At 39.3% G+C, this 18,397-nt stretch overlaps 2 protein-coding genes across 9 annotated transcripts in view; one reads left to right on the top strand and one right to left on the bottom strand.

Moving 5' to 3' along the window:
* Positions 1–4,720, top strand: part of BLNK (B cell linker) — a 49,725-nt gene extending 45,005 nt beyond the window's left edge. For all 4 annotated transcript variants that reach the window (XM_032190910.1, XM_032190907.1, XM_032190911.1 and 1 more), the window contains one exon: positions 1,036–4,720. In XM_032190910.1, the coding sequence (XP_032046801.1) occupies positions 1,036–1,155 (120 nt within the window). In that variant the 3' untranslated portion in view covers positions 1,156–4,720. The remainder of the gene's footprint in view (positions 1–1,035) is intronic.
* A 2,380-nt stretch (positions 4,721–7,100) lies between these two features.
* ZNF518A (zinc finger protein 518A) lies at positions 7,101–15,684 on the bottom strand. 5 transcript variants are annotated; one of them, XM_032190906.1, is made up of 2 exons: positions 15,577–15,682; positions 7,101–12,144 (listed from the first exon to the last, which is right to left on the bottom strand). In XM_032190906.1, exon 2 carries the CDS (start codon positions 12,022–12,024, stop codon positions 7,378–7,380), a length of 4,647 nt encoding a protein of 1,548 aa, XP_032046797.1. In that variant the 5' UTR covers positions 12,025–12,144; positions 15,577–15,682; the 3' UTR covers positions 7,101–7,377. The 5 variants fall into 5 exon arrangements, 2 of the variants coding, with proteins under 2 accessions (XP_032046797.1, XP_032046796.1); XM_032190905.1 differs by lacking the exon at positions 15,577–15,682 and adding an exon at positions 14,002–14,086; XR_004253459.1 differs by lacking the exons at positions 7,101–12,144; positions 15,577–15,682 and adding exons at positions 13,033–13,764; positions 14,002–14,086.
* Positions 15,685–18,397: the final 2,713 nt, after the last annotated feature.

The following is an 18,397-nucleotide window of genomic DNA, read 5'->3' as shown; positions in this document are numbered from 1 at the left end:
CATGCTCATGTAACCATTTTGAAAAGTTATCAGGATTAGAAGTGCAGCTACTAGATAAATCTTTAGCCACTTCTACCACCTATTTACTTTCTACCTAAGACTAATTAAATTTTTTGAAAAATTGTAAAGAATAGCTATGCTCAAAAAAAAAAAAAAAACTATTAAGAAAAATAATTGTGCTTTTAATCCTATTTTCATATAAAGAATATGTTAAACTTTAGTTCTAGAGTGCAAAAATCACTGCTTAGCTATTATACCACAAAGATGATTATCCTGACAGCAGCACATAGACTTGGATCCCAAACACCAACAAAAATTTGGTTTTATCACTGCACAGAGGAGGCTTTTCAGGGATGCAAAAGTTGACTTGCTTCAGCCTAATTATCTGCCTCCCAGGTAACAGCTTTTAGGTTACAGAATAAATGGAGTAAATGGGCCTGGAGTTAATCTGGCTCTCAACAAAGGGTCAAAAATTACCCTAGGGGAAAAAGATAGTCGGTCCCACATCTCTATTTGGATTAAGACCAAAAAAAGCAACAAGAGGCAGCGGAGTCAGTGTATTAATTTACAGTGACCAGCATTAAAATGGCATGGCTAACACAGGGCCCGTTGATACCTGTCTGTATGATGTTACTCCTGGAGCTGGCCAGCACTCAGAGGTGGCTGAACCACAAATGAAGCAGATTGCAAGTGGCAACACTCTGTAGCTTGATATATTAGGGTTATCTGTATGTGGTGTCACTTCAATATGCAAGGTAACAAACTGTGGTTCAGCTTGTGCAGGCAGCAATCACAAATGGAAAGGAACGTGAGATGAGAAAGCTAGTGGCAATATCTTCCATTGTCCAAATCTAATCTATTCATGATTGGAATCAGGACTGAGAGCAGGATCAGCTCTCTTACTAAGAGGCAGAATGTTTCACTTGGTAACAGTCTTAGTTTGACTCTTCAATAAGATGATGTAGTGATCACTGTCAGTGTTACAGCAGTAAAGGAAGCCAGCACTACTAATTATTTTCTCTTTTCTCTATCCAGCGCTTTGACAGTGTTGCTGAAATAGTAGAGAATCATCAGCATACCTCCCTGGTACTAATTGACAGCCAAAACAACACAAAAGACTCAACAAAACTGAAATATATTGTAAGAGTTTCTTAATCAAACTGAACTGCTATGATGAAGACTGGTTTTAATCATTTATTTCAACATTCCAAAATATGTGCATTGGGTATTAAAAGAACGACATCCAAAATGATGGAAAATATTCTTTAAGAACGTCTATGGAGTATTAAGAGATGCACTTCATCAAGTTCAACCCCGTGCCACTTTATCAGAAAAGCGTATTGAACAAGAAGCCAAAGCAGATACACCATCATCTGTGATTTTCGTCTGTGATAACATAGATATTGAAAGTGGGGTGAACAGCTGCATACCATGGCCTTGTCCTCTGCCTGCTATTTAAAGAGAGATTTCATGTAGGACATTCTCACTTTAAATGTGAGAATACCCACAGTGATCTACTTGTTCCATTTGTTAGGTTTACCACAGATCACTGCTTTCAGTAATTTCTTTGTGAAGTGCACAGCCCCAGAAGTTAGAGCAACTCAACCTGACGTACTGCTGTGTACAAGCTGTAAATAGGACTGTACTTCACATGAATAAACTTCACAGCAATAAAGCTGTCACTGTTTTAGACTAATGGACATGTCCTTTTCCTTAGCTTTACTCTGTCTCGTTAGTATTTGTTTGTATTTTCAAATATGCAAATAAAATTAAAAATACCATGAAATCAATTGTGTACAGAGACATTCAGCGTTGTGGATGTCTTCAATGTATATTTTTGTATGAGCTCCTTTACAAGATCTGTATTTACAAAAGCTATTGCTTTTTAAAGCTTTAGCATATATACTTAATAGTTCTCAGTGTTTTGTCTTCAAAACCTTGTTTCTCAAGACCCAAACGCACTGTTTCTCATTGCTAAACTAAGCATCAATTCAATTCTTATAATAGGTTTACAGACACACACACGCACAAAATCAAAGCCTGTTCTATCACAGCGGTTTGCTTATTGTATTATTGACGACACTGTCATTTCCACCAAGGATGAAGTGGTGAAAATTCAATTTATTAATGCGTAAATCACACTAATGAAAACTCTTAAGAACAGTTCTTAATTAGTTTCAAAGGTGTTTGATTTGGTTAGACCTGAAAATTAATCCATCTTAATGACATTTTCCCAAACTGACACTGTACTATACACTGCTTTTCCTTTTTGTTCCAGATTAGGCAGTGTTTTCTAAGATTACCTTTACGGCAAGCTTGAGCCTAAAATTGTAAGGTCTCAGCAAGTCACATACAGCTATGCTGTAGCTATACTGTAGAACTGCGTCCTTGTGGCTTTGAGCAATTCCTTCTACAAGTAATACACCTGTCTTCTAGAAATAACTGCCTACTAATACAGTGATGTTTGGCACATGGCTGCCTACCTTGCTGCATCTCAGTTTTGTCCCTTTGCAACATGGGTAATACTACAGTACTTATCCCATATGTGATACAAGTGAGACCCTGACAGGTAAAAAACTACATATACAGATTTTACTGTAGTAAGCAGACTTGTGTAAGCTTACTTTACAGTATTACATAAATACTTTCTAGGATATTGTTCAGTTGATACTAATTAGTGTTATATTAATATTATTCTTAGGACTAGTTTAATGTGTAGAACATTAACACTTTAAATATATTTTAAATTCAAGGCCTCAAAACTAACGAAAGACAAACCTATTATTATTATTATTATAAGCTTGTCTACAAGCTTAATTTACTCCTTCTATACATTTAATCTGAAATTAAATACATGAAACTTCATTTTAGAAGGTTACCATTTCAAGCAATACTCGCAATGGAAAATACTCGGTGAAAAGCAACCTTTCAATGTTTGGCTTGCTTTGCATTCAGGTAAAGCCTTTGCCTTATTCATTCATGTATGGCACAGAATTTAAATTGTTAACACAACTCTTTGTGTCTTGTTTCATTATCAGATGCTCCTCACAAAAGTCTACTTACAGTTTCAGCAATAAAACGAGGCAGGGATTCAGTAGGCAATGCCTTTCTCCACAAAGTAACTCAGGATGTAACATGCTGTATTGAGAAATCTGGTGACAATAATTCAGCAGCCAATGGCAACCTGGTGCAATCCTGTACCTGACCATTTTTCCTACAGCTGGTGTATTGCCAGCAGCTGCCACTAATTAGTGCCAGCAGGTGTTTCCATCAGGTAACAGATACATTAGCCTGACTTCTAGAAGACATCGCAGCACGCCTCTCCCCTTATATTTCTCTGATGTTATTATATAATTTATCTCCCAACTAGAAAAACAAAGGAAGAATTAAAACTACAACTAAAAAAGTTGGCTTTAAAATGCAATCAAAGCAGAGCAGGTGCATTTTTTTTTTCTAAGAACTCAGAGCAAAGTAGCATATTTACTAACGTATGAAAGAGCAGGAGTGTTGTCTGCCTACCTGATCTAGAAAGGAGAATAAAGGGAGTATTGTAAATTATTCTGTCAATGTTGCTCCATGAAAGGAGTAAGAACTTGCATTCTCCAAAATCCAAGCATTCAGGCATGCAAGTTATAAAACTACCCTCCTCCTTCAATCTATAGCACCAGCAGTAGAAACAGATTCTTAGGAAGTGTTTAAAAAAAAAACACAACACATCTCACATGACAACAGCCCTGGAACAAACACTGAACATGATTTTTTGGTTAAAACTTTGGAATTACTGAAGTAGGGAAACCATGACTTACTGATGAACACATCTTGCAAAGAATACACAATGGGTTAGACTTCAGGCCAAGTATATATTTGCAAAGCATTTTCTCAGAGCATTTTCTCACTTACTGACCCTGCACTTGCACTTCTGTTTGTGTGTCCCAAAACACTATAGCCACACTATAGCGTTCTTATCTTGTTACATGTTGCAAACAAAACAATTAAAGATTACTGTTTTTCAGTGCTTAAATTTACAAGCTGTCACTCTTCAAATCGTTACTCGCACCTCAATTTGTCACATCAGACATTACAGGCATTAAATACATGATTGTTTACTATTTTACCATAAATATTTACATATTTCAATTGGTTCACACATTATACTTTCGGATAAATCCTAGCTGCGTAAGCAAATATTGTTGCTTGTGGGACATTTGTAGGATGCCTGCCCATTACTGAAGCTAACAAGCAACGTGCAAACAAACACTGCAGGAGTGAGCTAGTAGAAAAGTAGCCTCACATTATTAAGGCAGTTGAACACATTTTTGAAGAACCTCCTACTGCATCATCCGCTGCAATGCTGGTCAGATTGCTTAAGCCAAATTTTCTGCTGCTGATCTTTGTGGTCTTAGTTTCATGGAAGACTGAGACTTGAGATTCCTTGAAAGCAGATCCATAGAAGTGCAAAACTCTTATGACTGCAAATGAAGCATTACAGAGGAGCTCATACAAAAGAATTCTATATTCAGAACAGTACTTGAGCAATGTGTACTAAATAATACAAGGACATAATTAAGAGTGGAAAACAAAATATTAAATCACTGCTTATGAATAAGTAACAATTCTCTGCACTGAATGTGATGGATGTCCATGGATAAAGTACACATGGCAATGAAATAATATTGTATAAAGCAAACTTATTTCAGCATTTGCTAATATTACAGAGCTCTTTTTTTCACAGTATTGTTAAAGGTTCTCCAGGCAAAAAAAAAAAAAAAAAATCCAATCAACCACAGTTGTCACTCTCATGATTCATCAATTTAGAGAAAAACCCTTGAACTCTATAGCAGAGCCTCTACCTACTTTTGCGCTATGGCAAAATCCAGAATTCAGAGGTTAAATTTCAGAATTTATGACAGCAAGCTGAGACAGCCTATAGATCCTTCCTAGCTTAAGACTTTCTTATCCTTTCCTAATGCTGTTTATTTCCAACACACTGCCTCACCCCTACATTACAATAGCCTTCTTCAAAGATCCTAGCCAAATTCACATCAGAGCTCCAGCCTGCTGTGCAGCACAAAATGAGCTGATTTTGATACAGAACACACACCAAGTTCATTTTCACCCAAACTATGCTGCCTTGACTGGCTCCCATAGTTCAGTTGACTCCCATACATAACTCACTAACTACAAACTGGCACGGACCTTCCTGCCAACAGACACATCAACGAAAAAAATAAAAGTAATTCTTTCAAAATCATTTTCATTATAACTTTTTAAAATGCAATCTAATTCTAATTCTGTTTTCAGTGACATCCCTAAGAGACTGAATTATTTCACTGGTAGCATGTCAGTCTTGACTTTCACTGTATGGAAATAGGCACAGAAAGCCACCATTCAACTTGCACAAAACCTAAAGTCTCAGTGATTTAAGTGACCAGCCTTCCCCAAGTCCAGTACTCAATTTTGACAGTTTTTTATGTTGTGAAACTGACTTGCACACCTTCCTATACTTGGGCAAAAACATACATAACCTTCCTTTACTTGGGCAAAACTTTGACTACACTTCTGCAGTTGTTGAGCACAGCACTCAGCTACAACGCCAGAAGAGCCACTGCTTACTGAATGTGCCTGCTGACAGAGATAAGGCTGGCTTCAATTAAACCTTGCTGTATTCCTCACCAATGGAAAATCCGTAATTGCACAGGGTAGATAGAAGAATCTTCCGCAGCATGTTTACTTGAATAGTGTAGGTGGGTCCCATCACTCCATGCAGCCTCAGGATCACCCCACCTGACCTTAAAGATAGTATATCAGTAAGTTATTCAAGGTTTTCATGAAGCCCTTAGGACATGGCCAACGACGAGTGACACCATCGACTACAAGGGAAGATGTGAATTGTAGAGTGCCTCATCTCGGAACCAAACTGCTTGTAAAGACTGATACAAACACCAGGTGCCATGTGCTAAGGGCACTCCCACTGAATCTAGCCTCTGGGTTCACTTAGAATCCAGAAGATAAAGCCTCTAAACATAATAATCACTACACGTAATAAGGACCCTCAGTCGTATACTCTCAGTTACTATAGATCTGATAAGGTCCTTTGTTTATGTAAACAGAAACTTTTAAAAAATGTGACTCATATTCTCCTTCCTTTATCCCTAAAACTACAAAGAGGAAACAAGCAGGTTCCTGGGAGTATTACCCTACTAACCATCAAAATGAGGACAGAATAGCTGAAGCCTTGGTTTTGCAAAATCCCCAGTACCATAAAAGGTTCATCTGAATAAGCAACAGGAGAATACCATGTAATCATTATGGGGACAAATTACATGCACCTGGAATAAAATTGTAATTATATAGGCCATTATGGTGCCTTGCACTGCTGGCCTTCCTACATGGTTTGTGGCAGCCATAGTATATAACAAAACCAGGAGTATTTTCTATAAATGCTCACAGTCATATTATGAAAATACAAGTTATAGCAAATTTAATAGGAACAGAATCAATACAGGTTAGGAATGTTCACCATTCTGGAACACCATATACATTATGAATATATATATAGTATATTTTCAACTGATTCCATTCTCAAGCTCACCGTATTAACACAATTGTAACATGTTTTATTAATTTATATGAAAAATACTTCACTAAGAAAGTAGACAAACTGCACAGAAATAGTACAAGTGTCATGTGCATAGCAATATAGCTTAAAGCATTCACATATGGCTTTGTTTAAATGAAACTATTGGGAAAATGGCCCTGTTTAGACCTCTGCTTACACAGTTGACATAATGTAAACTGCTTCACATCTTTTAGGCACTTGCTAAAGATAGTGTTCAATCCCTGAAAAGCAAAATCAAAAGCTAACAAGTGAAAATAACAACAAAAATTCCAGGATAACAGCTGTGTAGTTGACAACAAAAAAAAAAATTGTTTTTAGTAGTGCGTGCACAGAACTGAAAAAAAAAGGGGGAGGGGAAAAAATTTCTGTGCAAGAATCATATCAAATAACTGAAAAGTATAAAAATATTTACATGTTTTGATTTTTTAAATATGTACAGAAGCCCTGAAGACTCATTTTACAGAATAAAAATATAGGACAGAAGAATAGTAACAAAAAATAATATATTTTTTTTTATGGAATTGTATTTGCAGTTAGTTACAAGTTATCTAAACCACAAAGTTCCTTGATGTATCTAAAAGCTCAATGGCAACAGAGAATCTGTTTTTCCTTTTAAAATACAAGCACTTTGCATTATTTTTAAATTTCAGTTACAATACTGAAATACAAAACAACTTGTGTATCATAATTTAATTTGATTCTAAAAAGCTGTGATGCATGATAGTTAAGTTTTATTTTCCTCACTGGTCATCATTACATTACATTAACGAATTCCAATCTCGAGTAGCCTCCATCAGATGCCTCTGTCCATGTCCTACCCAATTATCCTGATTGTCAAATATTCTACCACAAAACCAGCAGCTAAACTTAGCTTTCAAGGTATTATCAGAGGTAGTTTTCACAATCTGATAATTGTTTTTGCTAGTCTTTTTCAGTGTCAATTTTAATACAAATCTTTCTTTTACAGGGCTAATAGGTTTTACTGTCTTGTGCCTCTTTTGAGAAAGATCATCAGTAGTTACATCCAAACTATTGCAGAAGGCTGGCTCCAGAAGTGCTTCAATAGTTCTTTTTGACAATGAAACCTTAAGAACATGTCCCTTAAATTTAGCAATGGTTTTCATTACATTTACAACTTCTGGAACATCTGCATCAGGATGGTTAAGCACAACAACTGGTTGATTTCTCCGAGGGCATTTTACAAGCTGTTTAGAATTAAAAGGAAGTAGTTTCAAAGTCCTCACAGTTTCTTTTGATGCCCTTGGTTTGTAAGGGCCACCTGATTCACTAACAACTTGAGCTTGATTCTTTTCCTTACACTTTCTGTGCAATGTTGCTTTCTTTCTTGGAGGTTCTCTGCAATTATCCTTGCATTTCCGTTTGAAATTGTTTCTTTGTAAAACCACAGTTTCCGAACTTTCAGGCCCAGTTTGCTTTAAGCGAGATTTTACTTTTGCCACTCTGTTCCGGGTGCTCCATGTGGACTTCTGACTACCACAGTTATTCCTGTTGTTAGCAGTTATTACTTGCGTACTCTCTACAGAACCTTTTCGCAACCACATCCCTGCAGGTTTGGTAGAATATACAGGTTCTACAGAAGGAATACGACATGCTGGATTAGAGTTTGCCAAAGAGGCATTTGCTGGCTTTAACCTACCTGGTAAGATTAAGGCATCATTAGAAGTAAGATTAGTCTGTTTCTGTGCTAGTGCAGGAGTAAGGGACTGCAAGTTATCCAACTGTAGTGAGGGCACTGAGTTGTTCACTGACTGATTGGTATCAGTCAGCGTATCTGAAGTCTTAATTTTCAGCAAAAGCTTTTGTTGCATGGCTCCAGTTTTCTTTGGTTGACAGTTTTGACAATGAGCACTCTCCTGAAAAACACTATGTTTATGTACTTCAGGTTTGTTTGGTGTCATACATTGCAGGAAAACTGCCTGCTGTCCATCAGGCAAAAGTGCATAAACATGTTGCTTCTGTTTCATTTCCTGTTGTTTTACTGACTCCACAGAACCAACGACAGCATCCTGCTGCTCTGGTAACACTTTCACAGAAGAAATTCCTTTCATAGATGACTCTGATGAGTTTGTAATTACAAAAGGTCCTTTGAATGATGTGCTATTCAGTGAGTCATTTGCTGGATGATGTGCTCTACTACAGGAACTTCTTACGCTTCTGAAGCTGTCATTTTTCCGCTCCACTTTTGAAGCTGGTACGGTTATTTTACCATATTCTCTGGATGCGACACTGCCTAAAACCTGAGAACTATCACTACGGACATTTGCAACTGTTCCAATTGCCCCACTGAAAGTCAGTATCACTCCAGGTCCTTTATTTAAAACAAAAGAAGCAGGTACACCTTTAGTTGCATGACTATCAAATGAACTGGTTGACGGAAGAGATTTTCCTGAAACAACCTGCAGTCCAGGCTGGTTAGCAAGATGCAAAGGAACAAAAAATCCTGGAGATGACTGAACTAAAACAGTTTTCTTCTGTTCCTGAAGAACTGGAGAAAAGCTGCTAGGATTTGGGGTTGTTGACTGTACTTCTTCTTTTACTAGTTGCTGTGTTGTGATTCCATCTGTATGAGTTTTAAGTGATGCACCAACACCTGGAGATCTGGATATTACATGCCCTCCCTGTGAATCTAATGATATTCTGGGTATCCTTTTTTCTTTCCTACAATGCGTACCTTCATTTGTGCTACAGCTTGTGTTCAACTCTCTCTTACATAAATGAAAACCAGCATTAGTAGGAGGCCTCTGAAAACCACATGCGGTTGCTGAGCTTTTTAAGTGTGCAAAGGCTCTATTCCCTGTCTCATGACTAGAAAGATGACTAGAAAGCAGCTTGTCAGAATGAAGTTTTATGCAGTTATTTGACTTGCTGTGGGATTCTTGCTGAGTAGTTGCTTTCACTTTTAACACATCTTGCAATAACTGGTTTATTTCAGGCGATAAATAATGAGCTGCCTGTTCACTCTGCAATGAGAAAACAGATGTGATTTTAGGCATTAAGACCGAGTTAACAGAATCAGATCCATTTTCTTGGAATTTCTCAGCTACGTTCTCAAAGTCTTGATGTATGTTAGCATCCAAATACTGCTGGCCATTACGCTGGTCTTCCACAAAACACTCTCTGTCAATAACACATTTAGATTGGCCTTTAGAAAACATAGAGTTATTCTTAGTGTTCATGTATCCGTAAGTTTTAATATTTGATTCGTCTGATACAATTTGTTCTTGTTTTAAGCCTTTGATGGACTCTGGATATGAATATGAAGACGCAGATTCAATTCTGTTTTGAAAAGAAACTGTTTGGCTGGATATAAATTCTTTAGATTTGTCATCTGTTGACATCCAAAAGCTACACTGATTATCTGAAGTATCCATTTTAGAATAATTATGAAAAGACAGCAACCCTTCATTAGAAGAATCAACTGAATGTGAATAATAGAGATCACTATTTCCAATACCATTGTTCAGGCCACCATGTTGCATTTTCAATTCAGAAAAGAAGGGCATTTTCATATGGTCATAGTGAAGCCCATTTGTAATAGTGGGTGGTAATACCTGAGGATGACTTGGAGGACTATAGTTTCCCCATGAGATGTTACTTCGAGGTTCAATTTTTGTCACCTCATCACATGGAGATACAGTTGAGCCCAACTTCATTGGCAAGTGATACGAATTTTTTCCTACAGCTACATTAGAAGGTGCTACAGTTTGAGAAAGACTCCTACCATACAATAAGGAGTTATTTTGTTTTTCCACTTCTGGTTTTCCTGAAGAAGGAACAGAAGAAAACAGAGGAGAGGGTAATGTGTGAATGGAATTGTTCTTTACGGTTGACTGATCAGTAACATTTGGTATAGCACCTAAAGACAAACTACAAGGATCATCAGTCTGTATCAAAGGAGTTGTAGAGCCATCTTTAAGAGAATGAGCTTTCTGACCCAACACATGCAAGTTTTGCTTACTTGTAGGTAATAACTTTATAACAATATGTTGTTTTCCATCTACCATTTTAAATCCCATAAATTTAGCACTGTAATTTGCTGGAACAGATATTTTATTGTTTTTCACCATCAATACCGTGGGCCCAGGAATGGCATTTTTCAATAATCCCAGGCTGAAGCTTGTTCCATCATCTGCTTTATTGTATTGTGCAGCAGTAGCAGAGAGCATTCCACCTGTGAAATTATGCTTTTCGGTATACATAATTCGATCTTTTTCTTCATTTGTTTCCACGTCTCTCATACACTGGTTCAACTCATCCAATTTTGGTTGAATTTTGTTCACACTTCTTAGCACTTGGGAACTTTTTTCTCCAGTTTTGTCACTTTCACTGATTATTTTTTTCCGTCTCCAGAGAGGTTTTTTTGATGCTCCCGTTTTACACCTTCTTAACACAAGCTTTAGTCCTGCTGGAGTCTTCACTATTCTTTTTTCACATTTATCCTTTTCCAGTTGTTCTTTTGCATACAAGTGGTCTCTATGCAAAGATATAATGTGTTTAAAAAGATAATCTTTCCGTTGTGTTCTGTAACTGCAATACTGACAACCAAAAGGAAACACGCTGTTATGGAAAACAACATGTTTCTGGAACTCCTCTTTTGTAAAGCTTATGTGATGGCATTTTCCACATTTATATGGAAGCTCATTATGTCTGTGAATGTGCTGAACAAATGTGCCCACATCCTGGGTAGAAAACCCACATTTTTCACATTGAAAGTGACCGTTTACACAATGCTTTGATGTGAAGTGTTTTGTCAAATCAAACAAAGTGTACATATGCTCATCATTACAGAGCTCACATTTCACTAAAGTGCTGCGATGGGTGCGTCTATGCTGTTTAAATGACTGAAAGTCATTAGCTGAGAAGTTACACATTTCACAAGGATACAAAGGCAACTCGCCATAGTGTAACAGCTGAAAATGTTTCTGTAGGTCATTTGGGCTGTATCTAACATTATCCTCACACTTCGTACAAGTGAAATTCAGTATCTTTGCTGTAGTTTTCAGCCCTTCTTCAAATTGCACTTCTGGTATATTCTGTACATTGTTTCCCTCTGAACAAATGGGACTGCTTCCATTCACTTTCTCCAGATTTACGGACTTCCTTGCAGTTTGCTCTTTACACTGGAATAGTTTTCTAAACCTATCTACTTCATGTTTCATTAACACTTCATTTGGAATGTTCACTTTGGGTAAAACAATCTTCACATTCTTTAGTTCATAGGAGAGACTGACATCTAAAATTGCTGGTCGAGTCATCACACTTAAAGGATCATTCCCCAATGCTTTTTCCAAAGTAGTATCCATATAAAGATTATTTGCAGCATTGTGATTTAATAAATTAATTTGCTTTTTATCATGAAAAAAATGGCCCTTTTCAGATGGCATGATTTCACAGGTATTCCTTTTCTTTAAGTGGATTCTTGAGATTAGGCTTAGTTCCTGCAGCAAACAAGACTACTGTGCTGAGTTATCCTCAGTGTTCTACAACTTCCCCATTTTATTCTCCTGAAATTAGAAAACAAATACAATATTACTTTTAAAACTAATGCACTAATAGAGATACGACCTTTACCAACACACAGAAGAAAATAATCACCACAATCATACACAATGAACGGCTACCTCTCGTCTCACACAAGGTCTGAAGTAGTCAATGGATAAAAGTTAACTTTCATTTCTCACCATGTGGTTCCTGGGTATAAATTAATCTTTATGGAACATGGGGTACAACTGGTAACAGTACTTCCACATGGATTAATAAACTCAAACAGGCATGGTCAGCACCATTCTCTCTACAGACTTCGTATCAGTGTTTCTGCAACAGACTACACTGACAATTTGTAACAGCTCAAGTTTATGCTCCAACAACAATTTCATGTCAGCATAAAATCAGCAGAAATGGAATAGCACCGAAAATCATTTGACTTTGAAAAGTGAAACTGGAAAGGAACAAGAACTGCCTCTTCCCTAGCATTTTCTTACTAAAAACTCTTTCTGTAATAGAAAATTAAGAGCTACACTATAATAGCAAAAGTAAGTAAAGCATTGGCTGAAATCTGATCAGCAGCTTTCTCTCTGCTATTCCCCTGCCCGCCCCAAAGCAACGCAGACTTGGAACTCATTAGATCATCCTATTTATTCACATTCAAACTGAAAGAATGATCACATCCTCTCCCTCACTGTGATGAAGTACAAGAGCTGCTTCTAGAGCTCCACACCATTATAAGCATCACCACTGAGGTCTCCCAAATATTATCTAGCATTAAGCACATCAATACCCAACAGAAAGAAAGCAGAGACTAAAAAATAATCCAGGCCATGCTCATGTATTGTAGTAAGAAAAGCAGAACACATTTGTTTGTTTTAGCATATGTTTTATTGCATACCTTCAAAAACATTATTAGCATTTCTACAGGATTCTTGGAAATGATAGGCAAAACACATTTCTACATTTTATGCAGACATCAACATTGATTAAAATTTAACTAATTGTGTTTTTCAGTTATGAGGCACCCAGGATTTCAACTATACATTTCACATTCAAAACAAACAAACAAACAAAAAACACAACAGACACAAACACACACCCTTTGGGAATATTTCCAAATTAATCATTTTAGGTACAGGAGATAAATAATATATAAGTATTACATAAAATAAATGACACTTGTCCCGTTTTCCACACAGGAGATTAAAACATGGGGTACTGCTCTGCTTTGAATGTTAAGAAAATAACAACTCATCTGCATTATGCTCCATTTTCACCAATAGAGTGTTGTACTACAATACTTTCTCTTGTCAGCAGTAAGTTCTTTATTTGAACAGGAGCAACTTAAACTCCCAGATAAAGTGACCAAAACATGACTTGAACTTCTTGGCTGAATAACTTTTTTAATACAGAGGTACAACACATGAAGATTACAGGTTGCATCATGCAATGTGTCATCTTGACAGTAGCTATCTATCATTCAGACTGGAATGCTATACCTGCAAATACTGAAACCTGAAATATTTATGCAATTAATGCTATAAAAATTTCAAGTGAATGCAGCATTCTTCAGGGAACAACCCACAGGCTTCTAACACGGGGCCAATATGGTCCTCAACTGGGCAACACTGCCCCACCTAGACAGAACATTTGTGATCAGCAAAGAATCTCAGGTGAAAATATCTAAGCCTGATTTGAGACCTCCTTAAACCACACAAATTACAGTTTAGCTGTGTTATTACTGGGCAGCATGCAACTACTGACAAGCACCTGCAACTCAACAAATAAAATTATTGACTAGAAACATTTAACTAGTAAAAATAAAGTCCCAAGTATCTTTAGATTTACTTTATGAAAGAAGACGCCAAACTTACTCATTAAGAAAAGACTTCAATTCTTCACCAGCCTTTTACATATTTTTCCACACACATAGAAGAGGTAAATACATAAAAATCAGAAAAGGCCACGGTCAGGAGAAATACTGAAAAAAGGTCTAGAAACAAAAAGAAAGATATTTTAAAAGGTGTAAATACAATCATTGTATTTATCAATCATGACTAAAGAAATAAGCTGAAAACCGCAACATCTTCACATTCTCACATATGGTGCACGTTTAATGTACTGAAGAACTGAAAAGCTGTAAATATGTACTGTGTGCTCTCCCGGGAGGTAACACCATCAGCTACAACCTAAATTCCAAATTCACGTCAGATTAAAAGCAGCCAGCAAACCCCTCCTCACTGGGCATGTTCTGACCTTCAGTGTATTAATGCTCCTCCAGTGTCCCTAACTGCGGCAAGTGACTTAAAAAGATGACAGAAAGCAGCAACCGGCACCTGAGCCCTTCAAACTTAAACTCGGAAAAAAAATTAACCTTTTCTTAAGCAAAAACACTGCAAAATTATAAATCCTATAACAACCTCCCTCCTCCCTCCACCAAAAAAAAAAAAGCCCAATTAGAATTCTCTAGAAAGTTTCGCAAAAGCCAGAGAAGAATAATACTTTCACAGTGTATGAAGTAGATTATAAAGCAAAAATAACAAATACAAAACCTGAACATACATCAGTGTGAGCCACAGATAACTCATATGGAAAAAAAATCCTAAGCACAAGCCTAAGTAACTGCTTAAAGCTTTACGCCTCGATTTTCTTCCCCCCCAAAATGCTCCCAAATGTCACTATTTTGTTTTTAAACGGGACAGATGGAGAAAACAAGAGGTTTTAGCTACAGACTTGGAGCTAGTTAAAAGTGACAGCTAAGAGCAATCCAGCCACCCCGCCGCCAGGTACCTTTGCGCTAAAGTTTCGCCGTCCCGAACAAGCCCAGCGGCTCGGGACGCGGCTCGGGGCGGGCAGGCAGCGCTTCCGAGCGCCCTGCGAGCCCGGCTTCGCTCCCCAGTTCCCCTCAGCCTGCTCGCCCCAGCAGCACGGGGCAGAAGCGCCGCTCCTTCTGCACACAGGGCTGCCGGGAGACCCTGAGGGAGCCCCGAGCGGCCGCTCCTCGCTGAGAAGCCTCCCCGCGGGCGTCCGCGGCCCGCGGGGGAAGGTGGGGGGCGGGGGGGGGGGGTGCGGCGGCGCCCCCCGGCCCCCGCAGCCCCTCAGCAGCCGGTGCCGCCCGCACGGCCCCAGGGGGCGCAGCGCTGCCCGCGGCGGGGCGGAGGGATACGGCGCCAGGCCGGGGGGCGCCGCCATGCGCTGCGGCTCTGAGGCACTGCCCGCCGCCGCCGCCCCCCGCTGCTCCCGGGCCGCCCCCGCAGCCATTCGGGGTAGAGGGAGGGGGGCGAGGGACTATTTCACGCCTTGTCCCCCCCCCCCCGGCCCGACCACCGCTTTTCTGCCCCGCCGGGCTCGCACCGCCCGCCCGCTCCTCGCCGCCGCGATGAGCCACGAGGCGCTGCCCGCTCCCCGCACGCACAGCCCCGGTGTCCCCCCCTCCCTGGCGGGGTTACCTCGCCCGTCCCCGCGGCCCGGCGCGGCGCTGTCGGCGGCCATAACAGTTTCCATCCGGGGACTGCGCGGCCGCGAGTACGGCGGTGGGGGCGGCCGCGGCGGAGGGATACGCGTTCACCTGGGGCCGGCGGACGGCGGCCGACGAGGCCCAGGAGGGGGCAGTGAAGAGGGGTGGTGATGGCGCCGCCCCCAGGAAGGACGGGAGCGCCTGCCGAGCTCGGAGTCCGCGCTGCCCTCTTCCCTGCTTCCTCCTCCTCTTCCTCAGCCGGCCGCTTGGGGCTGGCCCCGAGCCGCCTTCAGCGTTGGGCGAGAGCCCCGAGCCGTGGGCGTCTCTGGAGCACGGGGCTGGGCCCTGTTAATGCTTTCGGGTCAAGTGCGTGTGCAATGCCATGGCCCTGTGCTGGGAGAGAATCCTAGAGAGACGATTCCCATCGTAACACGTTAAAAGAAAGGCCCCTGCCCGGGGTCCGGCGTGGAGAAAGTTGCTGAGGCACACACACCATACCTAAATGGGTGGCTATGGGGAACAGCAGTGAGGGAAGTCAGAAGTTGATGACATACGTTGGTACGCTTTCATACGCTCAAAATAACACACAAAAAAATCTGAGCTGAAAATCTCAACAGAAACATTCGCTTGGTTAGCGACACAACATCACATACACTGAGAAGAGGGCTGAGCGGCACTTGTTAGTAGTAGGGTGCACCAACCCTCTGTGCTAAGTCTTAAAGCGTGCGGAAGGGTGCGTGTATCACCAACACGCGTGAGGGTACACATGAAAGAGGAAATTTGGATGTACCATGGCCAAAAAGGGGCCAAGAGCCATGGCAGAAATAAACTGTTAAGATGAATTGCATGCCAAGAGGACATTGAAAAGGAAGGCCGTTCTAGGCTTATGAGAGCATTTAAAAATGAAAAGCAAAAAGTAGAAAGGTTTAGGCTCCCAAAAGAAGGTTCCCATAAACGACAAATTCTTCTTCAGAAATCTTGTCACATCTTACTAATCATAATAAACTTTAAGAAATACACAACTTTTTTTTGTTCAAAATTAAATATAAGAACAAGGATGAATGTTTCTGTCTTTATGTGTGTACGTATACTAAGGATCCATTAAAATGAACATATTTTTAATTCTTCATTTCAGCCTGACATCATTTATTTCCCTTGTGTCCTTGACTAAGAGAAAATGAATAGAAACCATTTGGGGGCGGGTTTTTTTGGCCCTAAATAATATCTTCAGGAACAGAATTATATCATTCATGGTTCTACTACACCCAAATGAAGCAGTCTGTGCCAAAAGCAAGCAAAAAATGTACGAATGATTTGCATGCAAGTCTTAAAATTGTTCTTCTGGCCTCTAATTTATTATGTTTTTCTAAATAGTCAGAATTGGCAATTGCAAATATGTGCCCATACTGTTTTGGAGGATCTGAAAACTAACTACAACTGGAGAAAAAGAAAAGGAGAGAGAGAGGGTATAGTTCTGGTTGCAGCCCTAAAGTGGGAAAAGATAACAGGAAAGAGTTATCATGAAAATCATCAGTCTGACAAGAATCTACAGCATCAAATTTCTGTTAGAATGTTAATTTTCCTAATCTGGCAATGAAAATATACATCGTGTTGTCAGTTATACATCCCAACCTTTCATTTATATATATATATATATATATATATATATATATATATATATACACACACACACATACATACACACATATATATATATTTATATTCAAGCACAAAAACAAACATTTTATCTGTAGTATATCAATTTGTAATACAAATTTAGACCACATAGAGATGTCAAGCACAGGTGAGGAAAAAAAAAAAAAGCACCTGCAAGATGACACTACAAAGAGAAAGAAAGACTATGGTCTAATTTATCTTATACTTCAAGATTGTTTGCAGCACAGGAGGAGTCAGAAAAAAAATGACATCAAAACACATGGTTACAACAATACATTTGTCTGGAGGAAAAAAAAAAAAAAGTGAGAATGAATCTGATGAAAAACAGCAAATATGTTGATGTTATATAATAGCTTCTCCCAAAATTAATGAAAGAGCTCTTTAGTCATATGAGTTAGTATCCACAAAACCTCCTCCAAAATTTCTAAGGATTTGTCTACAGCCTTCCCATCTGCAGGAATGCTGAGAACACCTTACAAGCCATGACAGCAGCACCTTCCTCAAAGACCTTTCTGAACTCATGCACTCACCACTAAGGACATGACCAATGAATGCAACAGCTGCTGTCCTACCACTCTCAGAGTAGAAACTAAACCAAAAGCCATCAAGGAAATCCAAGTGAGACTGAAATCATAACTGCAATCTTCTCAACTGCTTCAAAAGCCAATGTCCAAAAGTGGAGACACATGAATGTGGCTCACATTCTCTAAGTATCCTGATGCTGGCAGTCAAACCCCATGTAGCATCAGGTATGAATTGTGGCAGAGCACATGGATGCAAACTTTGGTATTTTTAAGTATTTAAGTGTTGTCATTACAACATGATTTCTTTCAAGTAGTAACAAGCACTGTCCCATTGTCCTATTTCAAGGATTAACCGAGGAGTGCTTCATGAGAACCAGAAGGCCTTTATATTCTTTTACATGAAGACAGATCACACATAATGCATCTGGACAGGCACGATACATCTGCATCACTGGTAAATTCCCAAGTTATTAAAAACCAAGGACTGAATCCACATAAGACAATTTCATTCCTTTATTCTTTTTTCAGAAGGTAAGTTTAATTTGGTCCACTTAACTATGTGAGATCCTGTGAAAAAGTTTCTCAATTGCAAGACAGTCTGTGCTCAGTGAA

The sequence above is a fragment of the Aythya fuligula genome, chromosome 7, assembly GCF_009819795.1.
Source record: "Aythya fuligula isolate bAytFul2 chromosome 7, bAytFul2.pri, whole genome shotgun sequence".
Classification (NCBI taxonomy): Eukaryota; Metazoa; Chordata; class Aves; order Anseriformes; family Anatidae; genus Aythya; species Aythya fuligula.
This window is presented reverse-complemented; position numbering and strand designations above follow the sequence as displayed.

Coding starts and splice junctions, on each gene's coding strand:
- ZNF518A (XM_032190906.1), bottom strand. CDS start 12,024: ATGCCATCTGAAAAGGGCCATTTTTTTCATGATAAAAAGCAAATTAAT.